This window comes from Halichoerus grypus, chromosome 11 (assembly GCF_964656455.1).
Source record: "Halichoerus grypus chromosome 11, mHalGry1.hap1.1, whole genome shotgun sequence".
NCBI classification, from domain to species: domain Eukaryota; kingdom Metazoa; phylum Chordata; class Mammalia; order Carnivora; family Phocidae; genus Halichoerus; species Halichoerus grypus.
In genome coordinates, this window is record NC_135722.1 from 55098482 (window position 1) to 55112917 (window position 14436).

The 14436-nt window shown below is 35.4% G+C and overlaps 1 protein-coding gene across 11 annotated transcripts in view; it reads left to right on the plus strand.

Annotated features, from left to right (window-relative positions):
* The window catches only part of EMSY (EMSY transcriptional repressor, BRCA2 interacting), a 100276-nt gene that overhangs the window by 35104 nt on the left and 50736 nt on the right, over nt 1-14436 (plus strand). For all 11 annotated transcript variants that reach the window (XM_036082839.2, XM_036082842.2, XM_036082845.2 and 8 more), the window contains one exon: nt 5766-6020. In XM_036082839.2, the coding sequence (XP_035938732.1) occupies nt 5766-6020 (255 nt within the window). The remainder of the gene's footprint in view (nt 1-5765; nt 6021-14436) is intronic.

The following is a 14436-nucleotide window of genomic DNA, read 5'->3' on the forward strand; positions in this document are numbered from 1 at the left end:
CTATATTCTTTTGGCATTCAGATGTTTAGCCCTGGGTTATTAATATATAACTTGAATTGCAAATTCAATAAGTAATTGAATAACTTTACATAAATCTGACTGAGCAATTTGTTTTTAATAAGAAAATTTATTATCTCATAAAACCAAAAGTCCGGAAGCAGAGAAGTTCAATTAAGTTAAATAGTAGCTCACTGGAGCCATCAAGAAGTTTCTTCTAGGCTTTCCTTGGTGTGTCAGCTTTTTTCTGAGGTAGCTCACATCATGGTTGCAGGATGAGTGCAACAGTTTCATGTATTGCATCCAGATATGACAACGGGCACAGGAAGAAGAGACAGTCCCCTTTTGTGAGTCTCTCTTAGGAAAGAGAATACCTTTCCCAGAAGTTCCCAGGAAAAGGATCTTATGTCTTGTTGGCCACAACTGTGTCATAAACCCAACCTAAATTAGTCCCTGGTAAGAGGAATGGAGCCATCATGACTGGCTTAGATCAGTTGGAAATTGCCCTCTAGGGCTGATTTGGGGCTCTCCAAAAAATAAATGGCAGTACCCAGGAAGGTCGATCCTTTTGAGGGGAGAAAATGGGTTTTTGTTAGAAAGGACAAAAGGCAGAGGAGAAAGAAAATTAACCAAGCAACTAAGAGTATATACTGCATTAGATTATTTAGTAAATGGTTTTAGAAGAATTGATTTTTTTATTTGGTCTTGTACCTATCAATGAGGTTAAATTGGTTAATAGAATTGTTCAAATACCTTTTTTTAATCTTTTTTTTTTGGTCTACTTGTAATATCAGTTACTGAGAGAGGAGTGTAAAAATCTTCAACTATAACTGCGGCCTTGTGCATTTCTCTTTTCAACACTGTCAGTTTTTGTCTCATGTATTTTGATCTCTTATTGGGTGCATGCACATTTAGGATTGTTGTCTTTTTAAAAAAATTTTTTTATTAGTGAAGTATAGTTGACTTTTGTTTCTTCTTGATGAAGTCACGTCCTTTTTATAAAGCATTACTTTTTTCCTCTGGTAATACTTCTTGTTTTAATGTCTACCTTTTCTGATATTAATGTAGCCATCCAACTTTCTTTCTTTTTTTTTAAAGATTTTATTTAATTTTATTTATTTATTTGACAGAGAGAGAGAGACAGCTAGAGAGGGAACACAAGCAAGGGGAGTGGGAGAGGGAGAAGCAGGCTCCTGGCTGAGCAGGGAGCCCGATGCGGGGCTCGATCCCAGGATCCTGGGATCATGACCTGAGCCGAAGGCAGACATTTAATGACTGAGCCACCCAGGCGCCCCATCCAGCTTTCTTATAATTAGTGTTTGCATGATACATCTTTTTTCATCCTTTTACTTTTAACCCATCTGTCCTTTGTGTTTAAGATGCATCTCTTGGGGCACCTGGCTGGCTCAGTCAGTAGAGCATGCGACTCGATCTTGGAGTTGTAAGTTTGAGCCCCACGTTGGGTATAGAGGTTACTTAAAAATAAAATCTTTAAAAAAATAAATAAATAAAATGTATCTCTTATGAACATTATCTAGTTAAAGCTTACTTTTTTTAAATCCGTGACCATCTCTGCCTTTTAATTGAATTACTGAGTCTATTTACATTTAATGTAATTATCAGTATGATTGAATTCAAGTTCTACTATCTTGATAATTGTTTTTTATTCATCCTCTCTGTTCTTTGTTTCCTTTTCCCTCTTTTCTCATCTCTTGGATTTATTGATTTTTTCAAAAAAGGGATTTCATTTTATCTCTTCCATTGGCTTCTTACAGGCTTCTTAGCTGTGTGTGTGTGTGTGTCTGTGTGTGTGTGTATACTTTTTTTTTATACTTTTGAAATAGTTCTAGAGTTGGGTCTCAACCTTCACATATGGACATTTTGGGCCAGATAATTATTTGCTATGAGGGGCTAACCTGCATATTATAGGACATTTAATAGCATTTCTCACCTCTGCCTACTACTAGATACTGGTAGCCATAGCCCCTGTCGTGACAATGAAAAACGTCTCCAGTGATTGCCACCGCTGGAAGTAGGGAGGGGCAAGCTGCCCTTGGTTGAGAACTCAGCTCTAGAGCTTACATTATACGTTTTTAATTTGTAACAGTCTGTCTTGAAGTAATATACCACTTCCCATATTGTGTTAGAATCTTCCAATAGTACTCTTCTGTTTTCTCTCTCTCATCCTGTGCTATGGTTGTCCTTCATTTTAATTCGATACGTTACAAACCCCACATTGCACTGCTATTATTTTTGCTTTAAACAGTCAATTTCCTGTTAAAGACATAACAAAAGAGGAGTAAAAATTCTTTTATATTTACCAAGCTCATCTTGTACTCTTCCTACTCTAGCCCTGGGATCAGCCATTTTCCCAAGGAACCCTGATTCCTTTTAGTGGAAAGTAATAATTAGCTAGAATCTGGGTACTAGATATGCTACTGCTATGTTATGTGTGTACATTTATACGCACATATATTTATATCTATGTTTATTTCTATATAATGAAAACTGTGGGTTCATACTCATATATCTAATTTCAATCAGACAACTCTAGTTTTCTCCTTTCCCTTCTTTGATAGTGAAAAACCTAACTTCCATTATCTTTCATTTATTTACTTATTTTATCAGTTCCCCGGTATGCAACCAGTCTGTTGTTGTTGCTCGTGCCCCCATCTCCATGCAGATGCCTTTCTCACTCCACTCAGCTCTGACATCCTGCGGACTCCTGCGTCACCCCACCTGTTTCTTTCTTTTTTTTTTTTTTTAATTTTTTTATTGTTATGTTAATCCCCATACATTACATCATTAGTTTTAGATATAGTGTTCCATGATTCATTGTTTGTGCATAACACCCAGTGCTCCATGCAGAACATGCCCTCCTCAATACCCATCACCAGGCTAACCCATCCTCCCACCCCCCTCCCCTCTAGAACCCTCAGTTTGTTTTTCAGAGTCCATTGTCTCTCATGGTTCTTCTCCCCCTCCGATTTCCCCCCCTTCATTCTTCCCCTCCTGCTACATTCTTCTTCTTTTTTTCTTTCTTAACATATATTGCATTATTTGTTTCAGAGGTACAGATCTGAGATTCAACAGTCTTGCACAATTCACAGCGCTTACCAGAGCACATACCCTCCCCAGTGTCCATCACCCAGTCACCCCATCCCTCCCACCCCACCCCCCACTCCAGCAACCCTCAGTTTGTTTCCTGAGATTAAGAATTCCTCATATCAGTGAGGTCATATGATACATGTCTTCCTCTGTTTGACTTATTTCGCTCAGCATAATACCCTCCAGTTCCATCCACGTCGTTGCAAATGGCAAGATCTCATTCCTTTTGATGGCTGCATAATATTCCATTGTATATATATACCACATCTTCTTTATCCATTCATCTGTTGATGGACATCTTGGCTCTTTCCACAGTTTGGCTATTGTGGACATTGCTGCTATAAACATCGGGGTGCACGTACCCTTTCGGGTCCCTACTTTTGTATCTTTGGGGTAAATACCCAGTAGTGCAATTGCTGGATCATATTCACCCCACCTGTTTCTGACACTCTCCCCACATCACCCTTCTGCATGGATGCCAGTCTCACCCTTCTCAGCTCTAACACCTATGACAGGCTGCCCTCCCACCCAGAAGGTCTTTTCCTTTCTTTTGGATTCTGATACTACCTTAGCCACCCCTTCCAGTGGACATTCTGCTCAAGCTTTGAGACTCTTTGTTAGGTAGCTCACACTCAGGGAACTCCTCTCTGTCTTACTTGGGCTGTAACTCTACATGCGTGCTGTCTCCTGAGTTTCCCAGCATGGACACCCTCCTCATCTTACTCTGATTTCCATGCTAGCCCTGTTTCTGCAGTGGGCTCTGACATTTCATGCTAAGCCACTCTTCTGTTTAGCTGCCTAGTTGTTCATCTTGCTTTGCACCAGCTGACAACTTTAGTGCTGAATTGTTTGGGAAACAAAGGGCAAAAGGAAGAGGACCTTTCACTTGTTAAAACAGAAATAGCTTTCATTACAGTTTGTAATAATAGATTTGTATAATCATTTGATTATATTCTCTTGTAACCTTTCTGAGGGTAAGGACAGTTTCATGGATACAATATAGTTTCCCAAGGATCTAGCATAAAGTTTGTGCTCAGTAAATTTTTACTGAATGAACAAATACTCAGATTAAATACTTCAGTCAGATCATACAGCTGTTAATGTGTTTATATGTTGAAGGCATGATTTGGACATACTTCTCAGATTCTAAAGTTATCCTGACTGCTTTTACATCACATACTTTTACTATAAAGAACTATTTGGAGAACAGAGGGGGTTTACCATGTACAGAGTTTATCTCAATGCAGGAATTCATTATAAATTTAGTATAAAGGTTAGAGCTTTTAAATAGTTTAAAAATAATATCTTTCACTTGTATAAAACTTTATATTCATTGAGTCATAAAATGTTGGTGCCAAACGGGGCTCCAGAGATAATCTTGTTCAGCACAACTAAGCAGTATAACACAGACATGTCAAATACTAGTATTTGGAGAGGGTTGGGTTTGGGTGAGGTGAGAGAATGTGTAGGTAATGTGGGTAAGCCCTCCCGGTGATTCTGATTACACCTTTTGTCTCTCAAAGTAGTCCTCAGTCTATGATTTTACCTGATCCACACAGCAACCCTTAGAGACCTATAGGGCAAGGAAAATTCAACAGATGGGGGAGCTGAGGCCCCTGGGAATCAGAATGACTTCTCAAGGTTTCTTTTCCATCTTTATCATTCTCCAGAACATTTTAGATAGGAATGTGATATTGTTTAAAATTTTTTCTATAATGCAATGTAATTGTTCATAATGAAGGGTAGGGAAGAAGAAGGTATGAAATAGTCTAAGAATTTGACAATTGCGCTATTAATTTATGAGTTTCATTTCATTTCAGCAGTGCTCAAAAAGTTGATGAGTTATATTCCAGGTTAGGAAAATTAAATCATTTATAGATAATAGTCCTGTTTTGTTATTGAAGAATTATAAGAAAATTACTGAGGAAATATCTGGGAGAGGGAAGAATTTCTCTCAAACTCGTACATCTTTAGTGGAAGTTACTGATACTCCTTACCTATGCATGCTGCTAATATTAGCATTGCCCTGAGAAGCAATGTCTTAATTCCATATGTCATTAGAATTGTTTTGCTATGGATGTATTGAGTATGCCCACTTGTAATTTTTCACAGGTTACTTAATGACCCAGTTAGAGTTCTCAAGAAATGACTTTAATTTATAGATCATCAGAAATGAGATTTAGAAAAGCTACTTTGCCATGCTGAATAGTTCAAAAGATGAATGTTTCAGTGTGAAATATTTTCTCTTGCCTTATTTAAATTGACTTATTGGAACCTGAAAAGTTCAATTCATTTCAAAAATGTATTACAAATAAGATTCAAAACTTAGTTTGCTGTGTTCTTATATTATTCACATTTAGAACCTGTCTTTTCCAACAGAAAATTTATTGAGAGACAAGTGAGTATCCTTCCTGTTATTTTATCTTTCACTCTTAACTTTCACCAAGGGAAAATCAATTTTTTTGAGTGTGAGAGCAATGATACCTTCCTTCAAAGTTTGAGGACTGTATGTCAAATATGTAAATACCACATATTATGTATGACATTTAACAGGTGCTTAATCATTGTTTTTATTGATTTACCTAGTCTTTATCATCTACTACAAGAAGTAGCTTTAACTGTGCTTTACTATTAAATTCTTTCCCCCTACTCTTCTACAGGCGTATCTACATCAGCGATCAAAATGGCATCAACCAGACTTCCTTCCCCCAAAAGTTTAGTAGGTGCCCCAACTCAGATTCTTGCACAGTTTCCTAAACAGCATCAACAGTCTCCTAAGCAGCAGTTACATCAAGTGCAGCAACAGACCCAGCAACAGGTGGCCCAGCCTGCTCCAGTATCTCATCAGCAACAGCCTCAGCAATCTCCTTTGCCACCTGGTATCAAGCCTACCATTCAAATCAAACAGGAGTCAGGTAACTGGAAAATGTTTATAAGATGTAATTCTTCCTTAGTCACTACTTCTCTGAAGACTGTGAGTATATATGGATATACAGTTCCCTCAAGCACCAGAGTTTTAATTCCAAAATACGTTTTGAGAGTCTCCTGTTGGAAATACTTATATAAAGAACTGGAGCTTGGGAATAGAAATGAGAAAAAAAGCAATTTGCTCAGCAGGAACAGTTATTTTCAATGAACTCTCCAGGGAGATAAGGAAGCTGAGGAAGCAAACCCAGATTTTAAAATTATACTCTGGATGCATTGGGGTTATAGAAAGTAGGCAGTCGAAAAATTAGTCTGGAGAGTTTTATGTTAGAATGCTATATTATGAATTTGGCATAAAATTGTATGAGCAGAGGTGCTAAGATTGTAAGACATTGTGTACAATGAAGAAGTTTGTGGAATAATAATTTAGGAGTTTATTGAAAGCATCTCTAGCACAGTGGGAACTCAGAAGTAGGAGTCAATTAGTGTAAGTTACTGAATCATAAAAGTATTGAATAGAAAAGCAAGTAAGATGGGGGTTCGAACACAGGGAAATTAAAAAGACTCTCAATATACTTAATATCTTTAAGAAATGGAAATGGCTTTTTTTCTTCCTCCAATGAGTCTGGACTTTATTTGGTGGTAAAAGAAGCATTTGAAGATGCTGACATTTTCAGATTTGTTTTTCGATAGGAACATTTTATTACTAGTTTTGAGATATGACTGACATATCTCAAACATTGTATTACTTATAGGTGTACAACATAATGATTTCTTTATATATTTCAAAATGATTACAATAAATTTAGTTAACATCCATTATTACACATAGTAACATTTCATTTCCTGTGATGAGAACTTTTAAGATTTATTCTCTAAGCAACTTTCAAATATAGTACAGTATTGTTAACTATAGTCACCATACTGTAGGTTACATGCTCAGGATTTATTTATCTTATAACTGGAAGTTTATACCTTCTGACCACCTTTACCCATTTTGGCCAGCCCTCCACCACCTGCCTCTGGCAAACATCAGTATTCTTTGTATCTGTGAGTCCTTTTTTTGTTTGTTTTTTTTAAGATTCTACATGTAAGTGAGATCATTCAGTATGTGTCTTTCTCTGTCTTATTTCACTTAACATAATACCCTCAGGGTCCATCCACATTGTTGCAAATGACAGGATTTCTTTCTTTCTTTTTAGTTTTTATTTTAATTCGTTAGTTAACAAACAGTGTTGTATTAGTTTCAGGTGTACAATATAGTGGTTCTACAGTTCCACTTATCACCTGGTGCTCATCACAATAAGTGCACCCCTTAATCCCCATCACCTATTTAACCCATCCCCCCCACCCACCTCCCTTCTGGTAACCATCAGTTCTCTATAGTTAAGAGTCTCTTTCTAAGTTTCTCTCTCTCTCTCCCCCTCTGTCTCTCTCTTTCCCTTTGCTCATTTGTTTTGTTTCTTAAATTCCACATTTCAGTGAAACCCTACATTATTTGTCTTTCTCCAACTGACTTATTTTGCATTATATTCTTTAGCTCCATTCATGTTGTTGTAAATGGCCAGATTTCATTCTTCTTTATGGCTGAATAATATTCCATTGTGTGTATACACACACACAAACACACACACACACACACACACACAAGGAAGAACATCTTCCTTCTCCATTCATCTATCAATGGACGCTTTGGCTGCTTCCATAGTTTAGCTATTGAAAATAATGCTGCAGTAAACATAGAGGTGCATGTATCCCTTCAAATTAGTGTTTTTATATTCTCTGGGTAAATATACCCAATAGTGCGATTGTTACATCATAGGGTAGTTCTATTTTTAACTTTCTGAGAAACCTCCATACTGTCTTCCACAGTGGCTACACCAGTTTGCATTCCCAACCAACAGTGCATGAGGGTCCTTGCCAACAATTCTTTCTTGTTTTTGATTTTAGCCATTCTGACAGGTGTGAGGTGATACCTCATTGTAGTTTGGATTTGCATTTCCTTGAGAATAAGTGATGATGAGCATCTTTTCATGTGTCTGTTGGCCATCTGAATGTCTTTTTTTGGAGAAATGTCTGTTCGTGTCTTGTGTCCTTTTTTTAATTGGATTATTTGTTTTTTAGGTGTTGAGTTTTATAAGTTCTTTATATATTTTGGATATTAACCCTTTATCAGATATGTCATTTGCAAATATCTTCTCCCATTCCATAGCTTTTAGTTTTGTTGATGTTTCCTTCACTGTCACTATGTAGAAGCCTGTTATTTTGATGTAGTCCCCAAGTTTATTTTTGCTTTTGTTTCCCTTGCTTCAGGAGACATATCTAGAAAAAAATTGTTACAACCAATGTCAGAGAAGTTACTACCTGTGTTCCCTTCTAGGATTTTTATGGTTTCACGTCTCACATTTAGGTCTGTAATCCATTTGAATTTATTTTTGTGTATGGTGTAAGAAAGTGGTCCGGTTTCTTTTTCTTTCTTTTTTTTTTTTTTTTAAGATTTTATTTATTTATTTGAGATAAAGAGCGAGAGAGAGAGCACCAGTGGGGAAACAGAGGGAGAACCAGGCTCCCCACTGAGCAGGGAACCTGATGCAGGGCTCAATCCCAGGATCCAGGATCATGACCTGAGCTGAAGGCAGATGTTTAACCAACTGAGCCACCCAGGCACCCCGAAAGTGGTCCAGTTTCATTCTTTTGCATATTGCTGCCCAGTTTTCCCCATACCATTTGTTCAAGAGACTTTATTTTTCCCATTGGATATTCTTTCCTGCTTTGTCAAAGATTAATTGATTTGTGGGTATATTTCTGAGTTTTCTCTTCTGTTCCATTGATTTGTGTTTCTATTTTTGAGCCAGTACCATACTGTTTTGATATCTACAGCTTTGTAATATAACTTGAAATCTGGAATTGTGATGCCTCCAGCTTTGCTTTTCTTTTTCACGATTGCTTTGGCTATTCAGGGTCTTTTGTGGTTCCATACAAATTTTAGGATTGTTCTAGCTCTGTGAAAAATGCTGGTGGTATTTTGATAGGGATTGGATTAAATGCGTAGATTGCTTTGAGTAGTATAGACATTTTAACAATATTTGGTCTTTCAATCCATGAACATGGAATGTCTTTCCATTTCTTTGTGTCATCTTCAATTTCATCAGTGTTTTACAGTTTTCAGAGTATAGCTCTTTTACCTCTTTGCTTAGTTTTATTCCTGGGTATCTTGTTGTTTTGGGTGCAATTATAAATGGGATTGTTTCTTAATTTCTTTTTTGCAGCTTCATTATTGGTGTATAGAAATGCAACAGATTTCTCTTTTTGTATCCTGTGAATTTACTGACTTCATATATTAGTTCTAGCAGGTTTTTTTGGAGTCTTTCAGGTTTTCTATATAGAGTGTCATGTCATCTGCAAATAATGAAAGTTTGACTTCTTCCTTACTGATTTAGGTGCCTTTTGTTTCTTTTTGTTGTCTGATTGCTGTGGCTAGGATTTCCAGTTCTATGTTGGATAAAAGTGGTGAGAGTAGACATCCTTGTCTTGTTCCTGACCTTAGGGGGAAAGCTCTCAGTTTTTCCCCATTGAGTATGATGTTTGCTGTGGGTTTTTCATATATGGTCTTTAATATGTTGACGTATGTTCCCTCTAAACCTTTGTTGAAGGCTTTTACCATGAATGGATGTTATACTTTGTCAAGTGCCTTTTCTACGTCTACTGAAATGATTGTATAGTTCTTATCCTTTCTCTTATTAACGTGATGTATCACATTGATTGATTTGCAAATCTTGAATCACTCTTGCAACAGGAATAAATCCCACTTGATGGTGGTGAATGATTTTTTTAATGTATTGTTGGATGCAGTTTGCTAGTATTTTGTTGAGGATTTTTGCATCTATGTTCATCAGAAATATTGGCCTATAGTTCTTTTTTTTTTTTTTTTTCCTGGTGTCTTTATCTGGTTTTGGTATCAGGGTAATGCTTGTCTTATTCCAAAAATGAATTTTTAATCATCTCTTTTGAACAGCAGGGGTAGGAGATACTAAAAAATTTCTAGTGAGCACAAGGTATAGTTAATTATGCAAAATCTAGTGTGGCTATATGATATTATATATTTATTATGTTGTCTGGATTCTCTTTTATTCCATGTGAAAATGCTTATAAAAGCTTTTCTAGATTGACTCAAAAACCTCAGTCTTCTAACGCTATTTTCCCCATCTGTCTTAAGTTCCTCAATTATAGAGTCTTATGCCATGACTGCTTAAGAAGTCTAACCATCATAGTTATAGGAGGAATATGTTAGTAGTAAAGTCCCACTAGTAGCTCTGGATTGTTCACTCATACTAGATTTTGATTCAGTCTAGTTTATCATCAGTTTTTCCTCTTATGGATCATGTCTTTGGTATCAATTCAAAGAACTTTGCATAGCTCTAGGTTTTAACATTTTTCTCCTATTTTTTTCTCTAAAAGTTTTATAGTTTTATCTAAGTCATAATCTATTTTGAGTGAATTTTTATATAATTAAGTGTGAGGTTTAGGTCAAGGTTAATTTTTTTTTGCCTGTGGATGTAATTGCTTTTGCACCCTTTGTTGAAAAGGCTATCAAACTCTATTGAATTGCTTTGGCATCTTTGTCAGAAATCAGTTGGGCATATTTGTGTGGGTTTATTTTTAGGTACTCCATTTGTTCCATTGATCTTTGTGTCTGTCTCTCTGTTAGTACCATACTATCTTGATTATAATAGCTATATAGGAAGCTCTAATGTAGATAGAGTGATTCCTTCCACTTTATTTTTCTATTTCAAAATTATTTTAGCTTTTCTAGTTTTGTTGCCTTTCTATATAAATTTAAGATTAAATGTATCTGTGTGTAGTAAAACTTTACTGGGATTTTCCTAGGAATTGCATTAAGCTTCTAGATGAGTTTAGGAAGAATTGACATTGTGTTGAGTTACCCAGTTCATGAACAGAGTGTGGCACTCCATTCATTTAGGTCTTCTTTCACTTTCATCAGTGTTTCACAGTTCTCAGTGTACAAATCCTGTACATGTTTTGTTACATTTATACTTAAGTATTTCATTTTCTCTGTGTTGTTTTATTTTCATTTCTCATATCTAGAGTGAGTTTGTGAACACTCTTTATGTTTGAGAGCCCTTTGTATTTTATTTTTTGTGTGCAGTCTGTATTCATTGTCCATACTTCTACTGTGGTATTTTTCTCTCAATTTCTGGGAATTTTATTATATCAGGATAATTAGCAAGCCTTGTGTGTGTTTCATGATTTGCAGAGATTTTCCTCCCCGTTTGTCTGTCTGTTGTTGACTTTATTTATGGGGACTTCTGCTGTGTAGATCTTTTTTTGTTTTTATATAGTTGAATTTATCAGTGTAGTCTTTAATGCTTCTAGATTTATAGTTACAGTTCACATTTTTTACATTTAAATATTTTGCAATTTATCCCAGTATGAGAAATTGATTGTGTATTGCTAGTCTTGGGAAGTTGGTCTGTAGTTTTCTTTTTGTGTACAGTCTTTGTCAGGCTTTAGTTTAATGTTATGTGTGCTTTCAAGAAAGAATTGTAATGTTTTCCTTTTTAAAAATGCTTGGAATTTTTTTTTAAAAAAAGCTTTATTAAGATATAATTTACCATTCAAATAACTATTCAAAGTGTACAGTTCAGTAGTATTTAGTATATTCACAGATATGTGTGACCATCGCCACGTTGATTTTAGAACATTTTCATCACTTCGAAAAAAAACCCTGTAACCATTAGTTATCATTCTCTGCTCCCTATGACAGCCTCTCCAGCCCTAAGCAACCACTAATCTACTTTCTGTCTCTGGATTTTCATATGAATGGACTCATGTAATATGTGGTCTTTCGTGACTGGTTTCTTTCACCTAACAGTGTTTTCAAGGTACATACATGTATTGGTACTTCATTCCTTTTTATGGCCAAATACTATTTCACATTTCGTTTATCCATTTGTCCATTGATATACATTTGGATTTTTTCCACCTGTTGGCTGTTATGAGTATATTCTGTGGAAAGCATTCGTGTGTAAGTTTTTGGGTATTCAGTTCTCTTGTGTATATACCTTGGAGTGGAATTGCTCAGCTGTATGGTAACTATGTATAATTGTTTGAGAAACTACTGGACTGTTTTCCAAAATGACTGTACCATTTTACATCTCCATTAGTGTATGAGGGTTCCAATTTCTCGTCCTCCTTTCCAACACCTGTTATTCTCTGACTTTTCGATTCTAGCCCTCCTGGTTTGTGTGAAGTGGTATTTCATTGTGGTTTTGATTTGCATTTTTCTGATGACTAATGATGTCAAACACCTTTTCCTGTGCTTATTGGCCCTTTTTATATCCTCCTTGGAGAAATATTTATTTATATCCTTAGTCCATTTTTAAATTGGGTTGTCTTTTTATCACTGAGTTGTAGTAGTTTTTTTTAGTTTATATATTTTAGATATTAAACCCTTATTAGATATGTGATTTACAGATATTTCCTGCCATTCTGTTGGTTGTCTTTTCACTTTCTTGATGATGTCCTATTACAAAAGTTTTTCATTTTGGTGATGTCCAGTTTATTTTTTCTAATGTTGCTTATGCTTTTGGTATCATATTTAAGAATCTTTTACCAAATCCCTGATCATAAAGATTTATCTCTTTGTCTTTTTCTAAGTGTTTGATAGTTTTACTTCTTAAATTTAGGTCTTTGAGCCATTTTGAGTTAATTTTGTTATGATGTGAAGTAAGCCTCCCATTTCATTCTTTTGCATATGGCTATCCATTTGTTCCAGTACCATTTATTGAAAAGACTATCTCCCCCCCTCCCGCCCCCACTGCTGAACTTATTGAAAATCAGTCAACCACATGTGTGGGTTTGTTTCTGTACTCTCAATTCTGTTCCATTAATGTGTATGTGTATCCATATGCCAGTGCCGCATTGTTTTGGTTACCACTCATTTGTAGTACGTTTTGAAACCAGGAAGTGTAATTGCTATTATCTTGTTCTGTTTTTAAGGATCGTTTTGACTATTTGGATCCCTTGCAATTCCATATGAATTTTGGAATCAGCTTATCAATTTCTATAAAGAAGTCAACTGAGATTCCGATAGGGATCGCATTGAATCTGTAGGTCAGTTTAGGAGTATTACCATCTTAATAATGTTAAATTTTTTGATCGATGAACATGAGATGTTTTCCCATTTATTTAGATCTTCTTTAATTTATTTCAACAATGTTGTATGGTTTCTGGAGTATAAATTTTACACTTCTTTTGTTAAATTTATTCCTAAGTATTTTTTTGAAGCTACTGTAAATGAAATTGTTAATTTCATTTTTTTGGATTATTCATTGCTAATTTATACAAATGCAACTGATTTTTGTGTTGATTTAATACCCTGTACCTTTGCTGAACTCATTTTTTAGCTCTAATAGTTACAGGTGAATTTCTTAGGATTTCCTATATAAAAGATCATGTCATCTACAAATAGAGATGATTTCTGCTGTTACAGTCTGGATGCCTTGTATTTCTTTTTCTTGCCTAATTTCCCTGACTAGAGTCTCTAGTAAAATGTTGAGTATAACTGTCAAGAGTGAACATCAAAGTTTTGTTCCTTGTTCCTTCTTTTCATAGAACTTCCTTTAGTGTCTGTTGTAAGGCAACACATTGTTACTAGCAACAGATTCCCTCTATTTTTGTTTATCTGGTAAAGTCTTTATTTTGCCTTCATTTCTGAAAGATAGCTTTGCTGGATATTGGATTCTTGGTTGGCAGTTTTTTTCTTTGAACACTTGGAATAGTTGTCTTAGTGCCTGTTAAACTCCACAGTTTCTGCTGAGAAGTCAGTTATTAACCTTAATGCAGTTCCTTTATAAGTGATAAGTTGGTTTTTTCTTGTTACTTTCAAGATTTCTTCTGTTGCTTTTGACTTTTAGCATTTTTAGTATGATGTGTCTGTTTGTAGATCTCTTTGTGTTTATTCTGTTTGGAGTTTATGGAGCTTCCTGAATGTATAAGTTACTGCTTTTCAAATAAATTTAGGACATTTTCAGCAATTTCTTTGAATATTTCTTCTTCTCTTTTCTTGCTGTTCTTTTCTTTTGGTAGTTCTGTTACATATATGTTTGGGGCACTTGATGCTGTTCTACATTTCTCTGAGGTTCTGTTCATTTTTCTTCATTCTTTTTTCTCTGACATTTTTTTCAGCTTGCATAATCTAATTGCTCTATTTTCACATTTGCTCTTTTATTTTTTCCTGCCAGTTCAAATCTACTCTTGAGCCCCTCTAGCGAATTTTTTATTTCAGTTATTATACTTTTTAACCCCAAATTTTCCCTTTGGTTCTTTTTTTGTAATTCCTGTTGCTTTATTAATACTCTATTTGATGCAACTTTGTTATCATAC